The sequence below is a fragment of the Gopherus flavomarginatus genome, chromosome 7, assembly GCF_025201925.1.
Source record: "Gopherus flavomarginatus isolate rGopFla2 chromosome 7, rGopFla2.mat.asm, whole genome shotgun sequence".
Lineage (NCBI taxonomy): Eukaryota > Metazoa > Chordata > Testudines > Testudinidae > Gopherus > Gopherus flavomarginatus.
This window is the reverse complement of record NC_066623.1, coordinates 6,370,610-6,395,230: the sequence shown is the minus strand read 5'-3', so window position 1 is coordinate 6,395,230 and position 24,621 is coordinate 6,370,610. Positions and strand designations below refer to the sequence as shown.

The 24,621-nt window shown below is 49.1% G+C and overlaps 1 protein-coding gene across 9 annotated transcripts in view; it reads left to right on the top strand.

Moving 5' to 3' along the window:
• Positions 1-24,414, top strand: part of LOC127055030 (proton-coupled amino acid transporter 1-like) — a 47,888-nt gene extending 23,474 nt beyond the window's left edge. For 4 of the 9 annotated variants that reach the window (XM_050961580.1, XM_050961579.1, XM_050961581.1 and 1 more), the window contains 4 exons: positions 6,210-6,379; positions 17,771-17,958; positions 18,205-18,351; positions 24,228-24,414. In XM_050961580.1, the coding sequence (XP_050817537.1) occupies positions 6,210-6,379; positions 17,771-17,958; positions 18,205-18,351; positions 24,228-24,251 (529 nt within the window). In that variant the 3' untranslated portion in view covers positions 24,252-24,414. Of the gene's footprint in view, positions 1-6,209; positions 6,380-11,100; positions 13,330-17,770; positions 17,959-18,204; positions 18,352-24,227 lie in introns of those variants that run through there. The other 5 variants (XM_050961583.1, XM_050961582.1, XM_050961587.1 and 2 more) reach the window with 5 other exon arrangements.
• The last annotated feature ends 207 nt before the right edge of the window (positions 24,415-24,621 follow it).

Below are 24,621 nucleotides of genomic sequence, written 5' to 3'. Positions count from 1 at the left end.
AGAAATGGTGGAAAACCATATGCTTTGATGGGTGGTGGCGTGCTGTTGATACAGTAAGATACTTTGATGTGAGGACTTGCCCAGTGTGCTCTGTTTCTCCAGCCTGCCTTGGTTTAGGTGTTGGAAAAGCCATGAGTTTCTCAGAATGGGACAAATCATGAGTCCCTTCCTCCCCGGCGGGCTGCTGTGCTTTGTAACAGCTCACCGGAAGGCCTCTGATTGAAAGAGGTGCGCTCTGCTCACGTACAGTACTTTGAGCAGTGTGCAGAAGTAACAGACAAGAATCTGATTTGCCTCCTCTCTCTCCTCAAACACTTTGAGTAAGTTTCAGACATGGGTCATCTTGGAAGGGATGTTGGGTCACTCACTAGCCCTTGACCAAGCTGATGGTGAACCAGTGCCCTAGGATGGCTTGGAAAGATGGCAAATCCCCTCCCTCCCCCCCATAAGGGGAGACACAATCAAGCCACTGGGTGTCCAGGAGCTTGAAGTGTCCATGGGATCTATCTTGTCTCTTATTCTGGATGCCCTGGTCATGGTCCAACGTGTTACATTTCACTTGCTCATGTCCTCTTTGGTAACTCCAACTGGACAAGCTGTTCACTGCCCTTTGCTAAAAAAAAAAAAAAAAAAGCCTTTTGCACTAGGGGGACAGACTGGCTACATGTCCTACTCCCAGGGCTTGCTGTGTTTCTCTACATAAGAGACACATTGAGTCTCAAGTGCTGCCAAGTCCCTCCGATGGAGGAATGCTTTAGAAATCAGACTCAGCGTCGCTCACAGACTAGCCTGTCTATAGGAAGCAGTGGTTCTGTGAAATACAGTGCAGCTCTGGAGAACAATGGATGGCATTTGTCCTGTCTTAGTACTTCTGTGTCCCCCATTACCATGACATCTGAGCACCGAAAAGCTCCCCTGGGATGTGGGGCTGGGCCGTTACCCACATTGCACAAAGGGGAAACTGAGACACAGGCTTGCCTAGTGTCACCCAGGGAGTCTGGCAGAGCAGGGAATTGAAGCTTGGTCACTTCTCCTTGCCTGGTGAAAGAGGGAACCATGTGAACGCCAGCGCATGAGACAAGCCCTCTGTGTGGCTCTGTGGCTACCTCTTTGCCATCTTTCCACTCGCTGGCCGTGGGCGAGAATGGGTGCGTCGCGTACAGAAACTGTGACACTGCCCTCGTGCACTGATCTCGGTGTAGCCATTCCACTACAGAAGCTGTCTCTCGAGGCTGAGGTCTCCAGGATGTGTTGTGGCCGATGGAGAGAGAATGTTTGCCCAAGGGGATGAGCCAGAGTGCTATTGGCAAGAGAGGTCTGGGAAACAATTCAGAGTTTAAAAATGTGCCATTTCTTTGCCTTCGTTGGCCTGGAACCCTGTGTGTCCCAAGGTGGCTTATGAAGCAGACAGCAATGCTTAACCTTGGCTTGTCCCTCCTAGCCCTACCCTTTCCTATAGTGGAAAGTGTCTTGACTTGTCATGTGACCTGACTTGCCATTCCTTACCCATGAGTGAAAACGATTACAGTGAAACTTGTACGTTTTACATCTTCCCCGATATTTACTTTTAATATCAATGGCCGTATAGATAGAGAACACAGCCAGGGCTCTCTGTCTGCAGAACCTGCTTTTGCTTTCAAGATCTTGACATCACCAAAGGGCTGCTTTTATCGCTTTGTTTTTATTTTTAAATAAGTGCTCCCTTTCTGATGCATGGCAAAGAGAAATGCAGCGCAAGGCAGGTCCTGCTGCAATGCTTGCCTTGTTACCACCATGTGTGCATGTGTGGTGCTTGTTTAGACATTGCCACTCAGAGAGGTTCAGGAGAGACTTATAAAAATGCTTCTGTATTATGGTAGTGCCTCGGGGTTCCAGCTGAGATCAGAACCCCATTCTGCTAAGTGCAGTAGAAACACCTAGTAAGATGCTCTTCACGCCAGGGAGTTTACAGTCTAAACAGGCAAGACAAAGGGTAGGAGAGAGGAAATATTACTATGCCCATTTTTACAGATGGTGAACTGCAGGGCAGAGAAACAAAGTAGCTTGCCCAACGTCACACAAGGAATCTAACAAGAGCTAAGAATTTAACCCAACTCTCCATAGTGCCTTAACCACAAGACCATCCTTCCTCTTTTAGAAAGTTGGATGATGCTGCAAACATCAATAGCTTTTTCCAAACTCTGGGGTGGTGGGTTTGAGGAGGTAAAAAAGCACGCGGCTCTTGCTACCTGTTCTACTGGCTGGCAGAGGAAGAGTGGTGCACGATCTTCTGGACACGCTTCAGGCTGTTTGCAGCTTCTAATAAACTTTGGTTTTATTATAGACAAAATGACCAAAACGTTGGGCAGAAAATCCAGATTCTGAACTATGTCCCAGTCCCCTGTGGGTCCTTGGATTCTGCATCAGATTGAGTCCTCTCAGAGATTGGGCCTTATACTTTGCAGAAAACTCCCAGCATGCCTCATCCTTAAAGCAACATTGCTTTCTTTTCCCATTAAAGGGCAACTGCCCCATCCCATGAAAAATAAAACCTGTGAAAGAGATCATCCTTGACCTCAGGGGATCGCCAACTGGTGGGTTTTTGTGGAGGTGAAGAGATGGACAGTACAGTCTCTGGGGAAATGGAATCCTCTACACCTAGCAAGCAGAGCACTTAATATTTTCATAGCACTGTGCAGCCATTGATTAAATTTCCAGACAGAACACTTGGATCAAGTTGTAAATAAGTATCGGTAACTTGGAAGTATTACAAAAAACAAACTTGGGATCCTAAATTAGGGTAAAAACTTCTTCTGTTAAGTGTGGAAATGCTGAGTTAAGGTGGCTGATAAATGTCTGTCCATGGAGCATGTGTCCCAGCCTGCAGAGTGGTTTATTCCCCATAAGCTGATAGGCTACATCAATGGAGGAATGCAAGTCTGTGTAACCACAGCATTAGTGGGATGCTGAGCAGCAATGCCAGGTTTGCGGCAGTTGAAGGCTTTGCACTGCTCCTTCATTTCCAGGTGGCTGTCAAACTGTGCAGAATGAAAGCTGAGCGGTTGTGACACTGACGGCACCCTGGGTGGGGGCTGTGTGGACGACAGCCTCAGTGGGAGCTCTTGGAGCATGGCCTCGAAGGTGGACATGTCTGCCCCTCAGAGTGCAGTGACTGCACCGCTCATCTACAGGACTCCCTCTTCTTTATCATCCCTGACTGGGACCATCTTTGCCGGGGGTAAGGGCTGAGCAGTCGCTAGCCCCTCCTGGCCCTCTTCCTGCACTCAGGCTTCTGTTGTGCTTTGCCCCTACCTAGGGGAGCAGGGGTGAAGTTGTTGACTCCTTGTGACCTGCACAGACTCCTGGGCCAGCCCTGCCCTGGACCTTTGAAGACCTGCATTGATACAAACTTCTTGCTTTAGGAGCTAGTTCTCTGTAGCCTTTTCCCATCTTTGGTGGTCACTTAGTGTGACACAGTAGGAATATAACCAAACACAGGGACAAGTGACTTATGGTCAGATGTTCAGAACCTCACCCCCATACCTGGATGTGGCTTGTGCCCCAAGCCCCACCTTGCGCAGGCATCAGCGTATTTACACCCTTAAATTGGACTCTCGCCAATGTGAAAACTTTGCCTGTAGCTTTCTGTACATTAGGCTGCCTTGATAAGTGTGGGCATTTTCAGTAGCTAGGATGTTCTGTGGGCTGTGTAGTCCGAATTCCTGAGTTACTCGCTATCTGAAGAAGACTGCATCAAGTGACTAGAGAATTTATAAAAAATATTCCAGTCATATTGCCATAGGAATAACCTGAGGGAGGTCTATTCCAATATGTGCAGCAAATAGCTCCTGTGTATAGCTGGCGCTTTGTACCTCGCCTGTCTCCATCACTACTTCAGCCAGGGTGTAGGTTTTTCTCCCAGCACTGCCACCATTGAGTTGATCTTCCCAAGCCAAAGCAGGAATGTCATTTCACCACAACCCCCATCAGGTTGTGTGTGGAGCAGAGAAGCAGCACTGCTTGAAACTGAGTCCCAAGGGGAAGAGTGATATGTTTTTTTTTATTGTCTCTAGATTAGAACTGCAAAGTGCTTCATCCTCACACTGACGATGCCCCATTGATCAGGTGGTTCTCTCCTCATCGCAGCTGCCTGACTCCTATCTTTGAATCCCTCACTGGTGGGTTGCAATGCTCAAGAGCCTCTTGCCCATAAGAATGTGTTCAGGCCTCTCCTCCTCCCCCCCCCCCCCCCCCCCCGGGCACCAACCCTGACTTCATAGAGTTGCAGTTTCTCAGCATACTTTGCTTTGGTCCCTTGTATGATTACTAAGGGGCAGCACCTCCAGCCTGTAGAAGCCAAAGGATTGTAAAAAGGTGGCTAGCCCCTCCTGCCTTAGCTGGAGTTTTTGAGTCTCCAGCTTCCCTTTATCTTCCCCCGTGCAGCACAAGTGCTGTCTAGCTCTGCTCCCCCTTGCATGTTCTTATTTCTCCGGACGCACACCAGCTGGAAGCCTGATCTAGATTGCCACATGCAATGCTTGGATCTAGTCAGCTGGGTGGCCCAGGTAATACAACACTCTTTTATAAAAGGCCGGTTCTCTTGCCTATGGATCCCTTGACATTGCAAAATGATTGGTATCCCCTAGTCATCCTTGGTCCGAGATCGGGGTCATTCTCGCACGGAGAAGACAAACTCCTTCCCTTTGTATCACTGGTGCCTGTCACTGTAGAATGAGTACTTAGCAAGACCACTGCTGACTTGGGGACTTAGCTAGGGTCTCTATCAGGACACACAACCTGCCCAGCACTGCTATTTTAACAGTCCTGTCCCCCAAACTCTCTGCGCCGAGCTCCAAAAATAGTCGTTTTTGTTTTTATTTTAAATCAAGCGGGTTAAAGTGCAGGCAGTGGTCACGTCCGTGTTGCGTTTAACTTCCTAAGCCCATGCTAATCCTGGCAGTGCGGTCCTTCCCCCTAGCTGTGGGGAAAGACAGTAATCAAAAACTGTGAAATATTCATGTCAAAAGCTGATAAACCACTTTGAAGGTAGCCTTGATCTTTTTATTTTAAGGCACAGAGTAAAATCGGGCTCGCCTCAGAGCAAGGCGAAAAGTAGCTTTTTCTTCCTCCTGCAAAGAAACCTACCTTTGCTAGCAAAATTTGGGATGAGAGAGAACCCAGGGAACAGGTAATAAGAGACAACTTCTGTAATTCTGGCTCACAGCCAGCGTAGGTTGCTGGTGAAAACTGAAGTCTGATCAGCTGGCTCCTCTGTGAGGTGACCTGTGGTCTCTGGTGGATGGGTGGCCAGGTCCCCCAGTGATTAGTGCCCTTGTGGGGATTAACCTCCCTGCATTCCTTAAAAGGTGGCCCCTGCAAGTCGGGGAGCTTGTGCTGCCGGGACAGTGCCTGTTCTGTAGCTGAGTGAAGGCCTTCGGACTCCAGTTGGCAGGAGTTTGGTGGACAGCGTCATGCTGTGTGTGCATGTGCTCACAAGTTCAAATCCCTGGCCCCTGCGACACACCCTGACTAGGGTATGAAATGTCTCCCCTTAGCAGTGGGAGAAGACTCGTATGCAAACAGCAGAGCCCTGGAACTGACTAGCAGCAGCCTGCTTTAAGCTAGGGACTGAACATGTGGTCTGAGGAGTTTCCACGGAAGCCAAAGGTATTTAGGTGCCCAGAGATGCAGCAAGGTATCTAGTGGGATTTTCCAAACATTCAAAGTAGGTTAGGCGCCTAACTCCCATTGTTTTCAGTGGCAGGCACATCCCTTAGGCAGTTTTGTAAATTCCCCCAAGCACCCAGCTGCACCTTTAAGCACTTAAATTCCTGTCAGTCTGGCCCTTTGTACCTTCACGATGGGTGGAGCGGGGTCAGAGCGCTTGAAATGCTCGTCCTCTAGTCCTGTAACTCCGGTCCTGTCGACTCCTAGGGCACCAGCCCACACTGAGGTCTCTCTCCTCAAGGATACAGAGCCATCTGGCCAGAGCAAGTGCCTTTCAGCTGTGGGCTGGTGCTGCCCTGTCTTAGGAATGAGCTGCTTGCTTCCCCCTTAACCAGGGATCGCAGGACAGGCTTCACAGCCATGGGGATTAAGCCCAGCTCTCTTTCCCGTCTAAATTCACTCTTGTTGCAGAGTTATTTTTATGTTGCTTTGTCTTAAATCTGCCCCTGAGGGAGCTGGGGTGTGAATGGAGGTGACTGGATTTCGCCCTGTTCCCTTTGCAGGCTGTACCAATCTGTCAAGCTGCTATACTCCATTGGGATCTTCTTCACCTACGCGCTGCAGTTCTACGTCCCTGCTGAAATCATTGTGCCCGGGGCTGTTTCCCAGGTGCCGGAGCGCTGGGCGCTGTGGGTCAACCTGCTCCTCAGGACATGCCTCGTCTGCGTGACATGTGAGTAGCAGCCAAACCCATTGGGTTTGCTCACCTTCTAGGGAGGGGATGGGATACCAGCACTGTGGCACCCCTTGGGAAAGTATTGGCAGCGTATCCTTGAATCTCCCCATTGCTTACTGGACGCTCGCCTGCTCCACGCAGTCGGACGCCCCGTGGCACAGTTGTTAGACTGCCCAGGAGAGCCTGTGGAGTGGGATCAGAGATTGCTGGTTAGGACTTGCCCAGCATCTGTCCCTTTCCTGGCTTTAGTCAGGGGCTGTCATGCTTGGCTCTGCATGCACCCAGAGTAGGAGCTGCAGGTGGTCTGTGTGTTGGAGCATTACGTAGGAAACTTGCACAATGCTTGCCTGTGTTAGGTCACGTATCCCCGAAGTGCTGGTTGTTGGGCGATGAAATCCCTTTCTGAATGCAGAGCGGGGGGCAAAGCTCCTGGCGCACTGAGTACACCGTGCAGTCCCTTCCCTGGCTGCTTGTGTGGGGCTCATGTGCCTTCGTTACATGCCCTGCAGACGGTTTCTAGCTGCTCTTCCCTGCTTTAAGGCTTGTGAGCAGATCACGAACAGGCAACTTTCTCCAGTGACTCAGGCCATGTCTACATCTAAAATTTTGCAGCGCTGGTTGTTACAGCTGTATTAGTACAGCTGTATAGGGCCAGCGCTGTAGAGTGGCCACACTTACAGCAACCAGCGCTGCAAGTGGTGTTAGATGTGGCCACACTGCAGCGCTGTTGGGCGGCTTCAAGTGGGGTTCGGGGAACGCGAGAGCAAACCGGGAAAGGAGACCAGCTTCGCCGCGGTTTGCTCTCGCGTTCCCCGAACCACCCTGCAAACCGCAGGGAAGGAGACCTGCTTGCTCGGGGTTTGGGGAACGCGAGAGCAAGCCGGGGAAGGAGACCAGCTTGATTACCAGAGGCTTCCTCAGGTATGCTGGGATACCTGCTTATTCCACGGAGGTCAAGAAAAGCGCTGGTAAGTGTCTATACTTGATTACCAGCGCTGGATCACCAGCGCTGGATCCTCTACACCCGAGACAAAACGGGAGTACGGCCAGCGCTGCAAACAGGGAGTTGCAGCGCTGGTGGTGCCCTGCAGATGTGTACACCTCCTAAGTTGCAGAGCTGTAACCCTCTCACCAGTGCTGCAACTTTGTGATGTAGACAAGCCCTCAGAAGTGGCTGGCTAATGCAGTAGCTGGATGGGAGGGGGCAAGATAGGCAGGGAGAGCATTTTATATCGGCCAACCACACTTTCATATATAACTGACCTACTTCACCAGGCCTCTTTCTTTTGCATTCTGTGGACTCTGTTTTGAAAGCAAAATTCTGCATCTCCACCCTCCCCCCCTTAAATATTTTTAAAATGTTTTTAATTTGTAATTCTGCTATAAATGCTGGAGGTGAAGTGGGGTTTGGGGTGGAGGCTGACAGCTCATGACCCCCCACATAATAACCTTACAACCCTCTGAGGGGTCCTGACCCCCAGTTTGAGAACCCTTCCTTGCCTTAGACCTATTGTCCACCTGGCTAATAAGTGTGAGGGCTTTTTTATTCTCTAGTGACTTATTCCTTCCTCCCTGAGTTTGAAAAGAGATATAGCTAGCGGAAAATGGAATTAAAAAGAGAGCAAGGCAGGTGTGGTGTTCTCCGCTCTGCTCTGAACTAAGGATAATACTGGAAAGATTAGAACTGTCATTCAGAAGGATAGGAGGACAGGAATTTGCCAGCATCTGGAGTGCTAGAGTGGGACAGAATAGATGAAATAAGGTGGGAGTGTGCACAGAAAACAGACCCTTCTGCCTTCCTCTGCTGCGGGGCTCTTCACTACAGGAGCAGAGATCCCCTGGCATTGGGGGAGTGCTTTGCTGGGAACACTTCCCCCCCATTACTGCCCTAGTAGTGCAGCACAATGCAGACTCTCCAGGTCCGAGACACACCCGGAGTTGACGGTTTCAAGCAGCTAAGTGGAATAGACTGGAGTGAATCCAGGGCTGGGACCGAGCGGATACGTTAAGAGGCTGGGAAAGAACAAAGGGTTAAAGGAGATGGGTTTGGGTGGCCGTCAGCAAGTGGATGGTGGATTAACGATCATCCCAGAGGTGCCAAGGGGACTGGCCTGGATTCCCTTCTCGTGCATATCCCTGCTGGGTTTGTACCCCTGGAGCGGAATGAGTGTGAGATTGCGCCAGGTTCTCAGAGAGAATAAAAGCCATAAAGTGGTTTGCATGAGTATGTATTGGAATGATCTCATGGCCTTGGACCAAGCCTGCGTCACAGCTTCAGTGGCTCGAGAGAGGGAGCAGTTTGGATTTGTTCTAGTTTAGCACTTCAGAACCTACATTGTTAAAAGCCCTTTGAGTTAGTATCTGTGCAAAGCACAATGGTTGTCCCCTGAGGCTGCGGAACTGCCGCTGGTGCTTTACTTTTGCTGCTTGTTTTTAGTGGGGTTTTAAGCTTGTTTACTTTGAGCCATCACAATCCAAGGAGTCGTAGGGGGCTCACGATGGCACATTTCGCAGCCTGTTACTCTGCTTGTCCTGTGAGTTTTCTCTGCAGGGTTGTGCCCTTTGGAGACTGGAGAGGGGGAAATTATTTTGATTGGGGAAAGGGGAGGGAGAGGAGAGAGTGGAAAATGAGGTGTAAAATGTCTGGCTCCTGTTATCCCTCAGCATCCGCCCTCCCTTAACTTGAGCAAGCACCGTACTTGAGTTATGCAGTGGAATAGGGCAGCCCCCTCTTCAAGCTGCAGCATTGGCGTTGGGAGCTTTTGTCAAGAGGTGAAGCCTCTTTTTCCTTCTGGAGCATTGTAAGTGATCCTGGCTTCCTTCGCTCTGGTGCCGTGGCCCAGTGGCCGCCTGTTCCTGGAAGTGGCTTGGTGCCAGTTAAATATCTGCTTCTATATAGCAGTCAATATCTCAGTACGACCACTCTGTCCGGTGTCGTGTTTGGGCCACTTGTTGAGCTTGCGTCTGAGGCCTGGGAGCCAAAGACCTGAGTTCTAATGTTGCCTTTGACGCTGACCAGCCTTCCTGACAAGGTGGTTCGCCTTGAGGTGAAAAGGACTGTGTAAATTCTGAGAGGCTGCATCTGCCATCAGTTATGTGGCTACAATTCCTATTGACTTCAGTGGGAACTACACCCCGTAACTGAGGACAGAGTTGAGCCCCCAGTATTGTCAGAACACTTCAGTTTTTAAGATCTACAACCATGTGGTTCTCGTCCCCACCACCCAATGTAAAATGTCCAGACTCATAGGGGTTATACAGAGAACCAATAATATTTGGGTGCAAAACCATCAAAAGTGGGAAAACAAGATTGCTCCCTTTCTCATTGGCACAATTGTAGGCTTCCCTTGGTTTGTGGCTTTAGTGCACATAAATGAGAAACTGATGATGGCAGCAACAAGACTGTGTGGGTCTGTTCTCCTTTAACCCCGCAGCTCTCAGTCCAGCTGAACTCTGGCACACCACAGTGTCGGGATAGGGACGAAAACCCCCCTGGAAGACTGCAGTGAGACAATCAGACCCCATTGCATTAGTTATCCAAGTCAGGATTTTTAATCTAGTTCTCACAGGTGACATGGGAACTCATTGTCCGTGCACACACTTCCTTAGATTGAGGCCAGTTCTAACATGATCCTCATGGATGGTGAGTCACTCTTGTAAAGGAAGATCTGGAGGTGATAGAAGAAACAGTTCCAAAAGTGCCCTCAGACTAGCTGGTGGGATTTTTCAATGCCTATAAGGTAAATCCCTTCTCTCCATGTATCAGTATATTTATGCCTGCATCTGTAACTTTCACTCTGTGCATCTGAAGAAGTGGGTTTTTTACCGGTGAAAGCTTATGCCCAAATAAAGCTGTTAGTCTTCAGAGTGTCGCTGAACTCCTCGTTTTTGTGAATGCAGACTAACACGGCTACCCCTCTGATATTCAACGCCTGAACGCTTCCCAACAAGCTTTTCTTGCACTGCGGCCCCCTCTCTCAGCTATTGTTGCTACTGAAGAGAAGCATGGGGAGGGGGGACATTGTGATCCTGGCAGAGTTATCGCACTGCGTCCTTTCCAGCTGAAATGCCATTCCATGTCTGCAGGTTGCCCCTGTGTTACTGAAATGAGCATTCTGATGCTGTGGTTCGGGGGATCACGTGCAATCATCTGTGGCTATCTTATGCAAGCAACAGCCTGCTTACAGAGGCTAATTTACTAGCTTTAGATGAGCTGGTGACACTAAAGTTCAATGCACTGATGTTTCTCTAGAGCAAACCACAGGACTCCAGGCACACAGAGCTGTGGTGGTAATATAGGAAAAGTTACAGGAAAGCTACAAGTTCACACATTGCTCAAAGGTGCCCCCTACTGGCATTAGGGGATGCTGCATTATGAACAGGTTGTAGCACAGTGGTTTTTAAACTTTTGTACTGGTGTCCCCTTTCACACAACAAGCCTCTGAGTGTGACGGCCCCACTTAAATATATAAAACAAGTGTTTTTAATTTATAACACCATTATAAATGCTGGAGGCAAAGCAGGGTTTGGGGTGGATGCTGACAGCTCGTGACCCCCCCACGCACACACACAATAGTCCTGACCCCAGTTTGAGACCCCAGTTGTAGCAGGACTGTCACTCCAGCACTCATACGGTGAGCTGCTTGCTGGCTTGATTGTGATCATCTCTTCTATCCTCATTGCTGCTTAATCAGTGAACGTGTCGTCTCCTTTGCTAGGTACGGCATGCCTTCTAGTGGGCTGGCTCCTGCTACCTACCATGCAGAAAGATGTCACCTCATTGAGGAAAGCACCGTAATGTGCCAGAACCCTGGTGCCTACTCTACTTCTTCCAGCAGGTGGAGTGAGTTGTAGCTACTTGCTCCAAACCTCCCAACCGTAATAGCCATATTCCTCTGTGCCTCAGATCAGTGTGATGAGACAACTTGAAGTCCAGTGCTCCTGGTCTTTCCAGGGAGACTTGCAGTAGACCAGGGAAGACAGGACTTGACACCAAGCCCTGGGCTACACTACAGACGTATGTTGGTATAAGTGTATTGTTCATGGGTGTGGAAAATCCACACCCCTGTGTGATGCATTTATACCGACTGAACTCCTGGTGTAGACCGTGCGATGTCAACGGGAGGGCTTCTCCTGTCACCATGGCTACCATCTCTCGGAGAGGTGGAGTACCTACGCCAATGGGAAAAGCTCTCCTGTCCGCAAAGATAGCCCCTTTACTAAGTGCTGCCGCAGCTCGGTGCTGTAAGGGATAGACAAACCCTCAGGCTACTTGCCCGCCCCTTTTTCTTGTGCTCCAAAGACAGGCAAGAGCACACACCGGACTTGTTTTCTCCTCAGGTCACCTTTACAGTGGAAAGGGGTAGGATGAGCGCTGCGTCCAGTTGGTCTCTTGCTGCTGTAACCTTACTCGGAGTCTGACTACAGCACATGCTAAAGAAGGTCCTGTGCTGTCTAAGCACAGTGGGGCCACGGAAGGACAAGTTGGCCTTAACTCAGGAGTTGCTGCCTGTGTTGACACATTGTATTTAATTCCAGCAAAACTCGTTAGAACAGATTTCTGTTGCAGCCCCTCTGCCTCCCTGCACTTTCTCCGTGGCCAGTCCTTAGCTAAGCAGCCAGGCTTGCCCATGCTGTGGAATTAGATGGCTGTTACTTTTTAAGGCCCTGATCTTCTGACATGACTAGAAAGCTCTGTCAGAGGCGCTAACCTGAGCAAGCCGCCTTCAGTGGCGGCTCTGTACTTAACTTTGAGTGTCACGGGGCAGCGTAGCAACTGCACTAGATGCAGACTCCCACGCTGTCAGAACCCTTGGTTCCCGTGGCTGTACTAGAGCTGCCATCTTACCCTGCTGCCCCCAGACCTCACGCTGCAGCTGTATTGGCAGAATGACCCTTGGTGTTGGGGGCTCTGTGATGCAAGCGTAACAGAGCCACGTTTCTTTCCAAGCACGTTTCTTGTTCCGTTGCACAAGAGATCCATTTTCTGGTGACCCATATTGAAATAAATAAGCTCTGGGTGCAGAAATGCAATGTTTTGTTTTTTCTATATCCTGGGCTCGAGGAGTTGGATCTCCCCACCTCCCCTGAGTGTGTAGCAGACAGTATTTTTTGACAGACCGTGTTTTCAAAGCAGTCAACCGATTTTCCTTTTCTCTGTGGTGATTATGCTTTGAAGTGCCCTACTTTCATTGCCGAGAATCTTTGTTTGTTGTACAGCATCCAGTTACCTGCCTGCCTTAGGGCTTTTCAGTTACACAACATCGTAACAGTGCCATTGAGCACTAGAGATGAAGCGGGCTGGAGAGCTACCCACCTTCTTTTTTTCCTTTCCTAATAAGTTGGCTGTCTGAGGCTTTGGCCCTTACAGCAATTTTTTTAATTGATTTATTTTACTGAACGACTGTCTGTGGTACTTATCTGGCCCCACTACTGTAGTGTTGGAGTGCTTCAGTCTTCAAGGCACTAATCTTCACAACAGTCCTGTGAGGTAGGGAAGTAGTGGTATTGCCATTTTACAGATGGGAAGCGGAGGCAGTATAAAGCTAAGTGACTTGCCCAAGGTCACACAGGACCTCTGTGGCGGAGCAGAGGATTGTACTCAGCTCTCTAGTATCCCAGGCTAGTGCCCTAACCACTGGGCCGTCTCTCTTCGGTGTTGTAGGTTCATCATTCCGCTTAGGATTACAAAAAAGGAAGCTGCATACACCCAGGCTAATGTGGCTGGCAGGTGAGAGAATATCTCCCAACTAGCTTGGAGTTTCTCTCTTCATTTCTGTGTAGCAGAGCATGTGTCATACCCAGGGCCCAATATGCAACTTCAGTAATGGAAATCATTAGGGGCAGTTAAACCAGGGTAAGTGTTTTCTGTAAGTGTTGAAGCCAGGGGTGGGGGTGGGGGTTGAAACTATCCATGGAATCTTGTGGGTTTTCACTAAATAAAACTATGGCTTGAAACAAAATTTGAGGGTTTTGTCTTTTTCTCATCTCATCCCAACTGGAAGAGTAGGGGGAACTGGGGGGGCTTGGGGGAAGAGAATCCCAGATTCTCCACATTTTTCAGTTGTCAGTCTAGTGTTTTCAGTCTTTAAAATTTTGACCAAAACAAATTTTCCACAATTTTTGTCCTTATCAAAAAGCCACGTTTTGCTGGGTACGGCTTCAACAAAAAACTTTCAACCGGTTCTACAAATCATATCAAGAGCTGCACCCACCAAATCAATGGCCTGGGGCTGGAGGTGTGTGCCATCTTGGGAACACTTCTCCCCGACAATTGAATAAATTCAAAATAATGAAGCTTGCACTGTTTTGGGGGCACTTATAATATCAAACAAAAAACTAGGCCACCTGTTTTTTTAAGGAATTCCTTAACTCTAAAAACCTCTCTATTTATTGATAGGCTCATCTGTGCTGGTGTCATTTCTGAATGTAATAAAAATAAATAAATCTCTCTGCTCTATTCTGTGGTAGTAGGATACAACTTTTCCCCTTCCTCTTCTTTGTGGTTGGAGAGTTCTTGGATTTATGGGCTCAGAGCTCACGGAGTCAATGGTTTAAACTGTGGTATGAAACCCAGAGGTGTTCTGGTGGCTATGGTGGAGCACTGGAGTGGCCTGAGACACTGGGAAAATGGGGGGAGGCGAAGATGGATGTGAGGAGTCTCATGACAGCATGTGGCTGGTAGCAGGATCCTTGTTTTGGGTAATTATCATGGAGGTCATTGTTTAACCAGCTCAGCGTGTCAAGTGGTAAAGTCAGAGACGGTGCTGTCTTGCTTCCTCTGCTGGCTTCGACGTGTTTTCCTGCTCTGTGGTGTTCCCACCCCCCACCTCTGCCTTGGCCTCTGTGGTGTCACCCTCCACTTCTCCCTCTTTTTTTGAACACGTTTCCTATCTTCTCAGTGAGGGCTGAGCCAGAACTGTGACCCTCATTCATGGCTGTCCGAAGATGGCCAGGAGAGGCATCCTCTAGTAATGAAGGCAGAACTGCAGTAAATTCCCTTCACTGCTAGCTGCTCAAGTCAGGAGGTTCCTCATGAAAATGGGACACGTGTGGCGAATGTCTGCATGTTTCTAACTACCATCCAAGCCCTGAGGCGGGAAGGGTTGAAGTTGCCATGCCATGTGTGACACCACAATTACCTTCCATAGCAAGAGAATGGTTCCACTAATTCAGGACTCTGACTTGGCTGGGGGATTAAGGAGAGAGCTGCTGTTTCAACACAATATCAGATACATGCATGTTGGCGAATAGAGAAAATGCCTGGCCAAGGAACATGATTGTTTTTTCTTTCCAGTTCTAGTGTAAAAATTCCCCCTCTAACAAGCCAGGCTCCCTTTTTAAAGCATCATGTTCTTGATGCATATTGCCTTGATCGTTGCTAATGACCACGGTGCTTGTTGGCAGTTGGAATGCTACGAAGGCAGTGGATCTCGTGGTGTTCCTTACACGCAGCAGGTCATGGCTGTTTAACCCTTCCTCTGCCCTAAGAGATCAGTGTCCCTCGAAAATCCTCTTTATTGCTCTTATGGTCCTCACAACCATCGATCTGAGCACCTGATACTCAGCCAACCCTTCTGGTGTCGGCCCTAATGTGAAGCGTGGGTTCCTGATGCTGGGCACGTAGACCTGAGTTTAACCCCCTGATTTTGAAAATTGGGTCCTTACTTGGTGGGTGGGACATGTGACTCTGGACTAGCTGGAAAGCTCTGTTTGTGCACAGAATGACAAAGGCCTTGGGGTCCCTGTGCAGAGAGTGCAGCACACAGCTGCTCACCTGCTGTAAGCACATACCACCCGGTCTCTGTGCTGGTTCTGCCAGATGCAGTTTAAGGCCTTGGCAGGCTTGTAAAGGCCCAGGTTGTCCCAAGGCTTGTTTCTCTGTTAGTGCCTAGCTCGGCTTTCTGCCACTGCTGTGAAGATTGGCTGGGGGACTCTGGCTGTCTGGCCCTGTGTGTGCCTGGCTTTCTCAGCTATAGGCTCGCTCCCCTCTGTAGCCTGTTGGAGCCAGAGTCCAGCAGACCTCCAGGGCATGATGCCAAAGGCCTGGGTCTTTAGCAACAAGCTATGTTTTAGCTCTTTTTCTCCGGGGATGCGCCTCCTGTTCATAAGTGGGTGTCTCACTGCCACAACCATAGGCCCTATAGAAATAGTTTTATGAGGCGTCTCATTTAACTTGAGGCTCTGCGAGTAGCCCAGTCCTATTGCCATGGTGCCATTAATGGCTCTCACTTCAAAATGTCGTTTCCGAACAGCGGTCTGAACTCCTCCTGTCCAGTGGGCTGCGCCTTCTGCTTTCCACATTGGTGCCTTGCTTCACCCTAGCCAGCAGGCCTCTGTTCCACAGGGGGCCCTTGCATGTGTAAATATTTGACTGGTGAGAGCACTGCGTCACCCCTCCGCACCTCCATTGCAAGCTGCCCTGTGCACTAATGATCCAGCCCCATCTTCCCTCCACCTTCTTGCAGAGGCAGCAGAACTCATGGAGGGGTGGGGAGGGTTACATTGGCAGTAGATGGGGCTTAAGCTTAAACTCTAAAATAACTTGCCCCTGTATGCCCAGGGAGTCTTGACAGCACATGCTTGGGAATCTGAGGCTTATTCCTTTGTACAGGGCTGTTGTCTGACATGACCTGTTGCTCTGAAGGAACCTACGCTCTGCTGAAGAGCAGCATTCCCCATTGCAAGGAGGCACTCACCCTTCAGGCTGCCAGCCTTTCTGTGGTCTAGCCAGCTGGGAGCACGTCACCCTTCTGACTCTCGCTCAAACAAGACACCTTGGTCTGGTGGCCACTGAGGGGACCCCGTGCTCCCCAGACTGAAGGGGAGAGGGCTTGGCCGTGTGTCATTGTTCTTCTGGGAAAAGATAGTGGCCAGTGTTCTTGGGACCTTGAACCTGACCAATTCCTGGCACGAAGCTGCCACCATGGGGATTTCTGGGTGCTGTCCAGTGTGTGTCATCATTTTAATGATATGTGAGTCCAGGAATAATGATGCCGAATCCCTTTGCACAATGGCTCTCCGTGGCGCCGTAGTGCACTCTTGGAGGAAGAGTCGTCCCATCCCCCTCCCAAATCTGGTCACAGTCTCTCTAGCCACTTTTGTTGTTATGCAGGCTTCTTTCAACCCAAAGCTCTTGGTAATTTTTACTCTGTGTCAGGAAATAAATCAGGGGAGGCACGGCCGTCTGACCAATCGATGGCTGGCACAAACACGGCAACACATGAGTGCTTTTGTTTAAAGCTAAACTTTACTTAGTCTCAAGCACTTACACACGTCCGCAACAGATAAGTAAAACACCCCAACCCTTGATAATTACCAGAGCTGAGTGTGGCTCTTAGGTGACACTGCGGCAGGCTTCCGGTGGCCAAATCTTCCGTCTGCTGGTGGGGACCGTGAGATGAATCCAGAGGGAGAGTCCAAAAAGAGTCCCCAAACAAGTCCAACTATCTCAGGCTTTTATTTATACATTAGTGATAGAATGACATGTCCCTTAAACCTTGGTAAGTGAGCAGTTTCAATGCTCAAGCAAGAGGTTCCTTCTGATTATTGATTAACCAGGTGTGGGTTTTTCCAGAGTCTGCAGCCTAGGGACCCGAGTAGACATTCCTGAGGGTACATCCTGCTTTTTAAAAAAGCATGCATCAGCAACTTCAACACAGTTCTTATCAGGAAGGACGCAGGGTCAAGCTGCCCTTTCTGAGGCACCCAAAACCCCCCTCCCGCCTTGGTCAAGCTGAATGGCCACATTACTGCTTGCTGACTATGTTGCTTTTTAACAATAAGCCATAGTGGTTTTAGGCACTTTACTGGTTTGCCAAAGTCTCCTCATAGCTTGTGTGCACACTGGGGCAAGGTAGAGCTAATGGCCTCTAAATACTCAGCGCCAAGGGGCCATTCAGAAAGACCAACCTCTGAAAAGCTACTGCTTGCTTTGGTTAATGACCCCAGCGCCCGTCATCTGTAGCTTTAGATGAGTGGGCAAGTGCTATCCCCAGAGAGACTCTCACGTGCCCAGCTTACAGCCACTCAATAGGCAGAGCCAGGAGTAAAGCCCAGGGCTCCGGAGTGCCCTATCTAACAGGCAATGCTGCCTCGGGGGAGGTTGTGCCTGGATTGGGTCGTTCTGTACCCTAGACGTGTGTTGTCACTTTAACAGTCTTGGGGAGGGAGGCGGGAAGAGACACCCAGGCTGCTGGCTTTCAGCAGAGCTTGCTTTGATTTGTGGGCAGAGGCAGAGAGATAATCCAGGGGGCCAAACACAGACCCCTGATGCCTCATTCACCTTATGCTGTGGTGGTCTGTCTGTCCCCACCTGCTCAGAGGAGAGCGGTCTCTCTCCAGGTGCCAGTACTAACAGCCCTGTGTTTCTCTCTCTCTCTCTCTCAGGCCTGCTGGCAATCCTGATTCCCCGCCTGGACATCGTCATCTCTCTGGTGGGCTCCGTGAGCAGCAGTGCTCTTGCCCTCATCATCCCTCCCCTGCTGGAGATCACCACCTATTACTCAGACGGTCTCCACCCCGTCACCATCGCCAAAGACATCCTGATCAGCATCCTGGGCTTTGCTGGGTTTGTGGTGGGCACCTACGAGTCCCTTTGGGCACTGGCCACCCCCCCCATTTCTAACACCACCAGTGCCTTGGTACAGTGACCCCTTTTCCTTCTCCCGCTCCACTCCAGCAACGCTGCTCACTGGGTTTTCATCAGAGTCATGGCGGCGAATCTCCCTTCCTTCTCTTTAAAGGCATTTGTCCAGGAGAAATGAGAGTGAGTGCACAACCAGAAAAGACAGGACCCTGATTTCCTTTCCTTCTCCTCTTAGCATGCAGTTCCCACTTTGGGGGTCTCATTGCTTGGGTCTGGGAGCCCTGCAGAGATGACTTGCAGCCCCTGGTTGGGATGGAGAGCCTTCCTTTGCTCCACTGGGATTCTTCTGGCAGATTCAGATGACATACCTACAGGTGCTAAGGTACTGCAGTTTTGAAGTGGACATGCTTCTAAACTATAGAGTACCAAGGGGAGGGGAGAAACCTTTGGGCTGTTTCAGGGATCTAGATGACTGCTTCACAACCAAGGGTACCTCTACCCTTCCAGACTCCGCTCTGCCCAGAAGAAGAGAATCTCAGAGTCTTTTCTGGTGCCAGCTCTTTTTGAGCACTTTAATTCATGGCAACAGAGCAGCTCCAGCCACTGAGTGACACATTAGAGCCCTCATCCCTAAGAGCTGTACAACCTGGAAAGTTACAGTGACAACAAGGGGAAAAGGGAGCAGGAAACTGCACAAGGAGAGGGAATCTCTTGTGTGCGCTGCCCTGGCAGGCTGACATCACAGCCCTGTCTGACACTCGCTGTGTGTAAGCCAGGCCTCAGTGGGCAGAGCGCTCTCTGGCTTCAGGGGCCAAACACATGAGCATTAGATGGCAACGTTGATTGGAAGCCATGTTACAAACCCCGTCTGGGCCTAGATCCCCCGCCACACCCTATCTCCGGCTCCGTCCAGTGTGGGATGAGGCAAGTGTGTGTGTCTGGGTTTCAGAGAGGAATAGGGGGTTGTGCTAAATTCCTGACTTAAGTTTAGTTGTGATTTCTCCCCCCCCCCACGCCTCTCTTGTGGACTCTGTATAAGGGATATGGGCTTTATCGAAAGCACTAGGAACAAGGTACGCACGGAGCAGGGTGGCTGGGGGCTCCAAAGTACTTAACTGCTTAGGCAGTTATTTTATTCTTGAACTAGGAGCCCACTTTCCTTTGCACCTTTTCTTCAAAAACAGGGCATGGGACAGGGATGTCCCCTTGCCAGTACTTTAAGCTCACTCCCCTTCCCCCTGGAACGCACCCTGCCTACAAGGGATGTCTTGTGTTTACACCCACCGTAGCTACGCCCCTGCTGGGCAGTGCTACCTCACTGTCTGTTATAAATCACTGATAGCACAAATGCTGAATCATGACAAGGAGAACTGAAGGCACATTGTTATAATGAGCCTGCATTCCTCTTCTCTTCCCTTGCTGGATCTATCTTTTGTTCTCCGGCTAGTTAAGTTGGGGTCCCACCACTTGCTAAGTAGGAAGATGCGTTATCTGTTTTACCCACTTGGTTTGATTAGTGAGGGAAGGGAGCTGTCTCTTTTGTGTTCCTCTTTCATTCATTTCCCTTTACTTCACGCTAGATCTCTAGACAGCGATAAGCTGTTTAAAGCTTTTGTCATTGTCATGCTTTGGTAAAGCGAGGCTGGTCAGGACGCCATAGCTCTCATCCATGCGGCTTGTAACAGTTTGTCAATGACCAAAGGACTAGAGTAAGCGATCTTGGACCTGGGTGGAGGGTTTGACTTAAAAATCTCTTCCTTCTGGTTAGCGTAAGAGGAAGGTATCACTCACATCTGAATGAAAGTGCTAATGAATGGAGTGTTCGTAGAGCGACGGCTGGAAATCAAATAGCATCCCAGTATGCGCTTCAGCACGCAGACCCATCCAGGCTGACTTTCTAGTGATTTATTTTTTAGCTTTACATTGCTTTTTAAAGGTGCCGCTGATGCCTCAGCAGGATGGTTAGTTAATCTCGTGTCTAAACGAAAGCACAGTCTGAACGTGCATTGGACTGAACTTATTTATTTGCTAGGGTGGTTTTTTTGCATGACAGGGCCAATGTGTATTCATCTTGAAATAGAAGCTTGGAAGCCAGACTTGCAGCAGGTGATCAACAGAGGTTTGTTCCCAAAGCCCTGTGCTGTAATATGAATGGTCAGAAGGGAAGGTTGATGCTGTCTCTAAGCCATCCAAAACCGCTGAGCTCTTGGACTAGTGTAGCAATGGAAAGCTTGGTCTATACAATGGCTGGAGCATTTCATTTAATTAGAACGGGAGCAGGGTTTGATTTTCCCCTTGGCTGCAAAGTGGCTGTCGTAGGTAACTAGCAGGACCTAGCTGCTAACCTCTGCAGCCCTAACGCAGGCCTGGAAATGAAGTCTGTGCGCATTTTCTTTTTTTAAAGGCAATTCCAAAACACGGCTGGCAGGTCCTGCTGTACCCAAGAGGTTGGGTTGTGAGTGCCTGACCCCGAGGGCTTTACTGGAAGATGTCGATTTATGCTGTGGCAGTACCAAGGGTTAGTTTTAGAGGGTACACTGGTAAATGGAGCTGTTGTGCTTTTGCACTCCCCAAAAGCTGCTTCTGTCTCCAGGAGCTCTTAGGGAGATGTTTAGGAAGCAATTGTGGACCTACATTTTCTGTGCTGCTCTCTCCGTGTACATTCCTAACACAGATGTTTTCATTAAATGGAGAGTTCTCTTCCTTCATCAGCCCCTGTTTCTCAGGTTGTTTCCTGAAGCAAACAACTCTTCACAGAGCATTGTTCATATCTCCCTGAAAACAGCCTGACCAAAACAATGCATATTGGCACCTCTCCAACCCCTGGTGTGGGCCAAGCTTCTTTTCCATTCTCTATCACCTATCCTTCAAAGCCTCAAAGTGTGTCCTCCCCAGGGGCACACCTTTCCTTTTAGAGATCCCCTCTCCCACCACACAGATACCCTGCTCTCCCTGCAGCCTCAGTGCAGCCAACAGATTCTAGGAACAGGTCCCAGCTGGTCCGAGAGCCGGGCCTGGTTTCAGCAAGGAACACTGTGATTGGTTTGAACTGAACTTGAGGAAATATAGGCAAATCTGGCATGCTCGCTTCTTGTTTCTGACACTGGAGAACAGCGGGGCTTACAGTTCTCTGGTTTTTTAGACCTCTTTGGAGAGAAGACAAAATGCCAGGATGAGAAGCCATCTGGAGATGAGCTCCAATACATAAACTGCCCCTGGGTCCCTGCTATTGTGCAGAGGCTACTTATGTAGCCTCTTTCCCCGCAGTGCAGTCGCAGTATAGAAATTGCATTCAGTTCAGCACAGGGTGCATACGCTGTCGAGACCTCTACACCAGTGTGCCCAGGCCTGGTGTCAAGCCAGTCGTGTGGTGGGGTAGCTTTTTTTTTTTTTAGCTGCAGATCCCCACCCTTTACATTTTTACTGCCACTCACATCATTGGAGTGGCTGCAGCTGCAAAGCAAAACCTGCTGCATCTGCAGCCTTCCTGCTGAAGGTCATAGCAAGCCCAGCAGCCAGTGAGGGCTTATTACTGTTTTCTTAGGGGACGCTCGTGAGTTGCCAGTTGATGTCTAGCTGGAGTGTCCCTTTAAGACCAAGGACCTGACCCTGATGTCGCTTGCTTTGGTGTAAAGTTCAAGTAACAGCCCTGAAATCAGTGTGAGCGAGATCAGGATCAGCAGGCTCCTGTTCCATGGAACTGCATTGGGGAATGGAGCCTGACGTGCACCCTTCATATGGCAAGAGTGCAGTGTAAAAAATCGTTGTGTGTGTATAGAACTTACTCTGGTGTCTGATTTCATTACTGACATGCAAAATCATTGGACCTCACCTTTTCTACCCAGCATCATTGCATGCTGGAGGCTTGGGGAACAGTCTCATGGCTTTGTCTTCTGTTTGATGGAACGTTGGCAGCAACGGATAGCCGCTACCTCCTGTTATCAGCAGGGCTCTCCTCGCCTGCCAGCCAGCGTAAGGATTGTTACATCTAATGGAACACTAATGTGTGTTGCTCCCCCGGCCACTCCCACCCATCCACACATGCTGCTCTTGGCCGCTAGGCAATCCTGACTGACCACTGAGGGGTGTCTCTTCTCCATTTCCCCAGGTAGAAGTGGCCGTTCAAATTAAGCCTAGCACTGCATCAACCTCCCCTCCCGCACGCCATGTAAAATACTAATGTCAGAATGATTGCTAATGGGACATGTACCGTTGGGGGCGATAACATGTCATCTGTGTCCTCTTCCCCCACCTCCGTTTAAAAGCTTTTTCTGTTGTCAGCCCTGAGCTAATGCAACACTGTACAGCTTGGGGGGGGGTTGGTTCAGTGGGCACTCTTGCACAGAACACAATATAGATTAAATAAATACATTGCATAGCACTTGGATAACATGGGATTATTTGCTCTCTGAATATTAGCAGCTTGCTGCTGGTTCAGAAGAGGGGGAAAACAGTTTTCTTTGTAGTAACTGCCTTGGCCATATAATCATGTTTAGAGGGCTGTTGCAAAAGTGGCCATATCTACGTTTGGAGCCCCTGGTTGCATTTGACATGCATATCATGCTGTCCCCCTTCACTCCCAGTGGGAGTCTAGTTCTGGTGTGGTGCCACATCTTCAATCAAGGGAATGCAAAGGGCATTTTGTGGCAGAGCAGAGGGAAGGAGTGCATGACATGCCCATCTGCAATGGTCAAGAAACCCGAGATAAAATTCCACTTTAGATCTACTCCCGGAGTAACTCCATTGACTGTGAATGGAGTTGCGCTGGCTTTACCCCTGATGAGAACAGCATTTGGTCCCTGGTGTTCAGAACGAATGGTTGACCTGGCAGTTCAAATAGCTGTGAATTTAGACTAATCAGTGCTGAAGTCCTCGCATTGTAGATTCTTATGATCAGGACAACGTTATTCAATTTTTTTTGATTAGCTTAAATGTTGGGCCTTTCCACTATATTTAAATGAAAATGAATGGGGTAGGGAGCAGGGTGCATTTACCTGGGGTTACACTTATCCATGGAATAACTGAATAATTGTGGAATGAAGTGTATTTTGACATAAGGTCGTCACAGCCAACATTGATCAGTGAGACCTACCATTTGACTTCTACATTGTCAGCAGGTCAGTGACCAGGAAAAGTGTGTGTGTGTGTGTGTGTGTGTGTGTGTAAATATATCTAATCTGTTGATGTGTGTGTTTTTTGTGCCAGCATGTATGTATATTGCCAGCACACAGTATGTATATCTGCCCCGTGAAAGAACTTTTGTATTTGGTGCTGTACCTGGATCATGTATTCTGTTATTTTATTCAATAAATAAGGTCTATTTTTATTTTATTAAAGGCTTCCATGATGCAATTTTTATATTAAACTTAATTTTTTTAGATGTTGGATAAATTTTACCCTTTTGGGTTAAATGTCCATAGTTACCAGCTGTGATCATTTATATGTAACAAATAGGCTGTTCTTAATTATTTAACACTGTTAAATATTGTTTGGCACCCAAAATGTGCAAGGCCCTTTCATCAATGACCTTAAGCCATGGGTCCCAGCCCCCAAAGGGCTTGGCATGTAAATGATGAAACTCCTGTCAGATCCAAGGCATAGGTGGCTTGGCCTGGGGGTTAGTGTAGGATGGGGACTGGGTTCCCATGTCAGAATGGGGGTCAGGACCAGGAACTGAGGTCAGGAACTGAGAGTCAGGAATCAGGCCTGTTAAGGATCAGGAGACAGGAGCAGTTAGCATTCAGTGATCAGGGTGGAGCCCAATTGTACAGATGACTTCCTGTTCCTCCTGGCTTAAGTAGGTGGGGGGGCACAGGTCAATCAAGACATTGGGTGTTCCACCAATCAGAGCCCAGAGGTGGAGCCTTCTAGCTGATGCCATTAAGCTGTTGGGTGGAGCACTGACCTTCAGGAGCCTTCTGGGCCCAGGTTTTAGACATGTGGGTCATGGCAATGGTGCAGGAGGGAAAAACAAAAGAGAAGGCAGCTGGCAGGGAAATAAGGATACGGAAGTCGCATGTGCAACATAAAATGAATGTCTGGTTCTAAAGTATCCCAGATCTGTGCAAATTGGTTACTTCTCCCCTGAGCAGGAAAGGAGAGGTCATGGTGACTATAAATCTGCATTGTGGGAGAAGAGGTTTCAAAGCCACCAGGGAAAATAGCTGTCCAGCTCCCATGTATTTCTAATTGCCATGAGGCAGCTTTGAAAAATCTATGCCTACACCTCCTAACTCGCTTTCCTCCTTTTCCTCCTAGAACTTTCTAATAAGTTGCTTTTGAGAGAGACCGAACCAGCCCTTCTGCGGCGGGCACGCAGACCCTGTAATCCCTCAGTTCCAAGCACTGTATCTAAACGTGTGGAGACTTCTGTGGCATTGGCGAATTCACAGGGCTTCATCTGCAAGAAATCATACTCAATGGGAGCTGGTTGGGAGTGGATTATTAAGCACTAATTAAGGATAATTAAGATTATGGTGCACCCAAGAGATTCAAATGGGCGCAACAGAAACTGCTAATTTTACGGGGCAGTATGCTAAGCATGTACTTTATTAAAATAGCCCAGCCTGTTTGCCCTTATATGGCATGAACTTCCTTTTTATTTTCTTCCAAGGGACTTGTCTATGCTGGCGAATTGCAAGCAAGGCCTGTC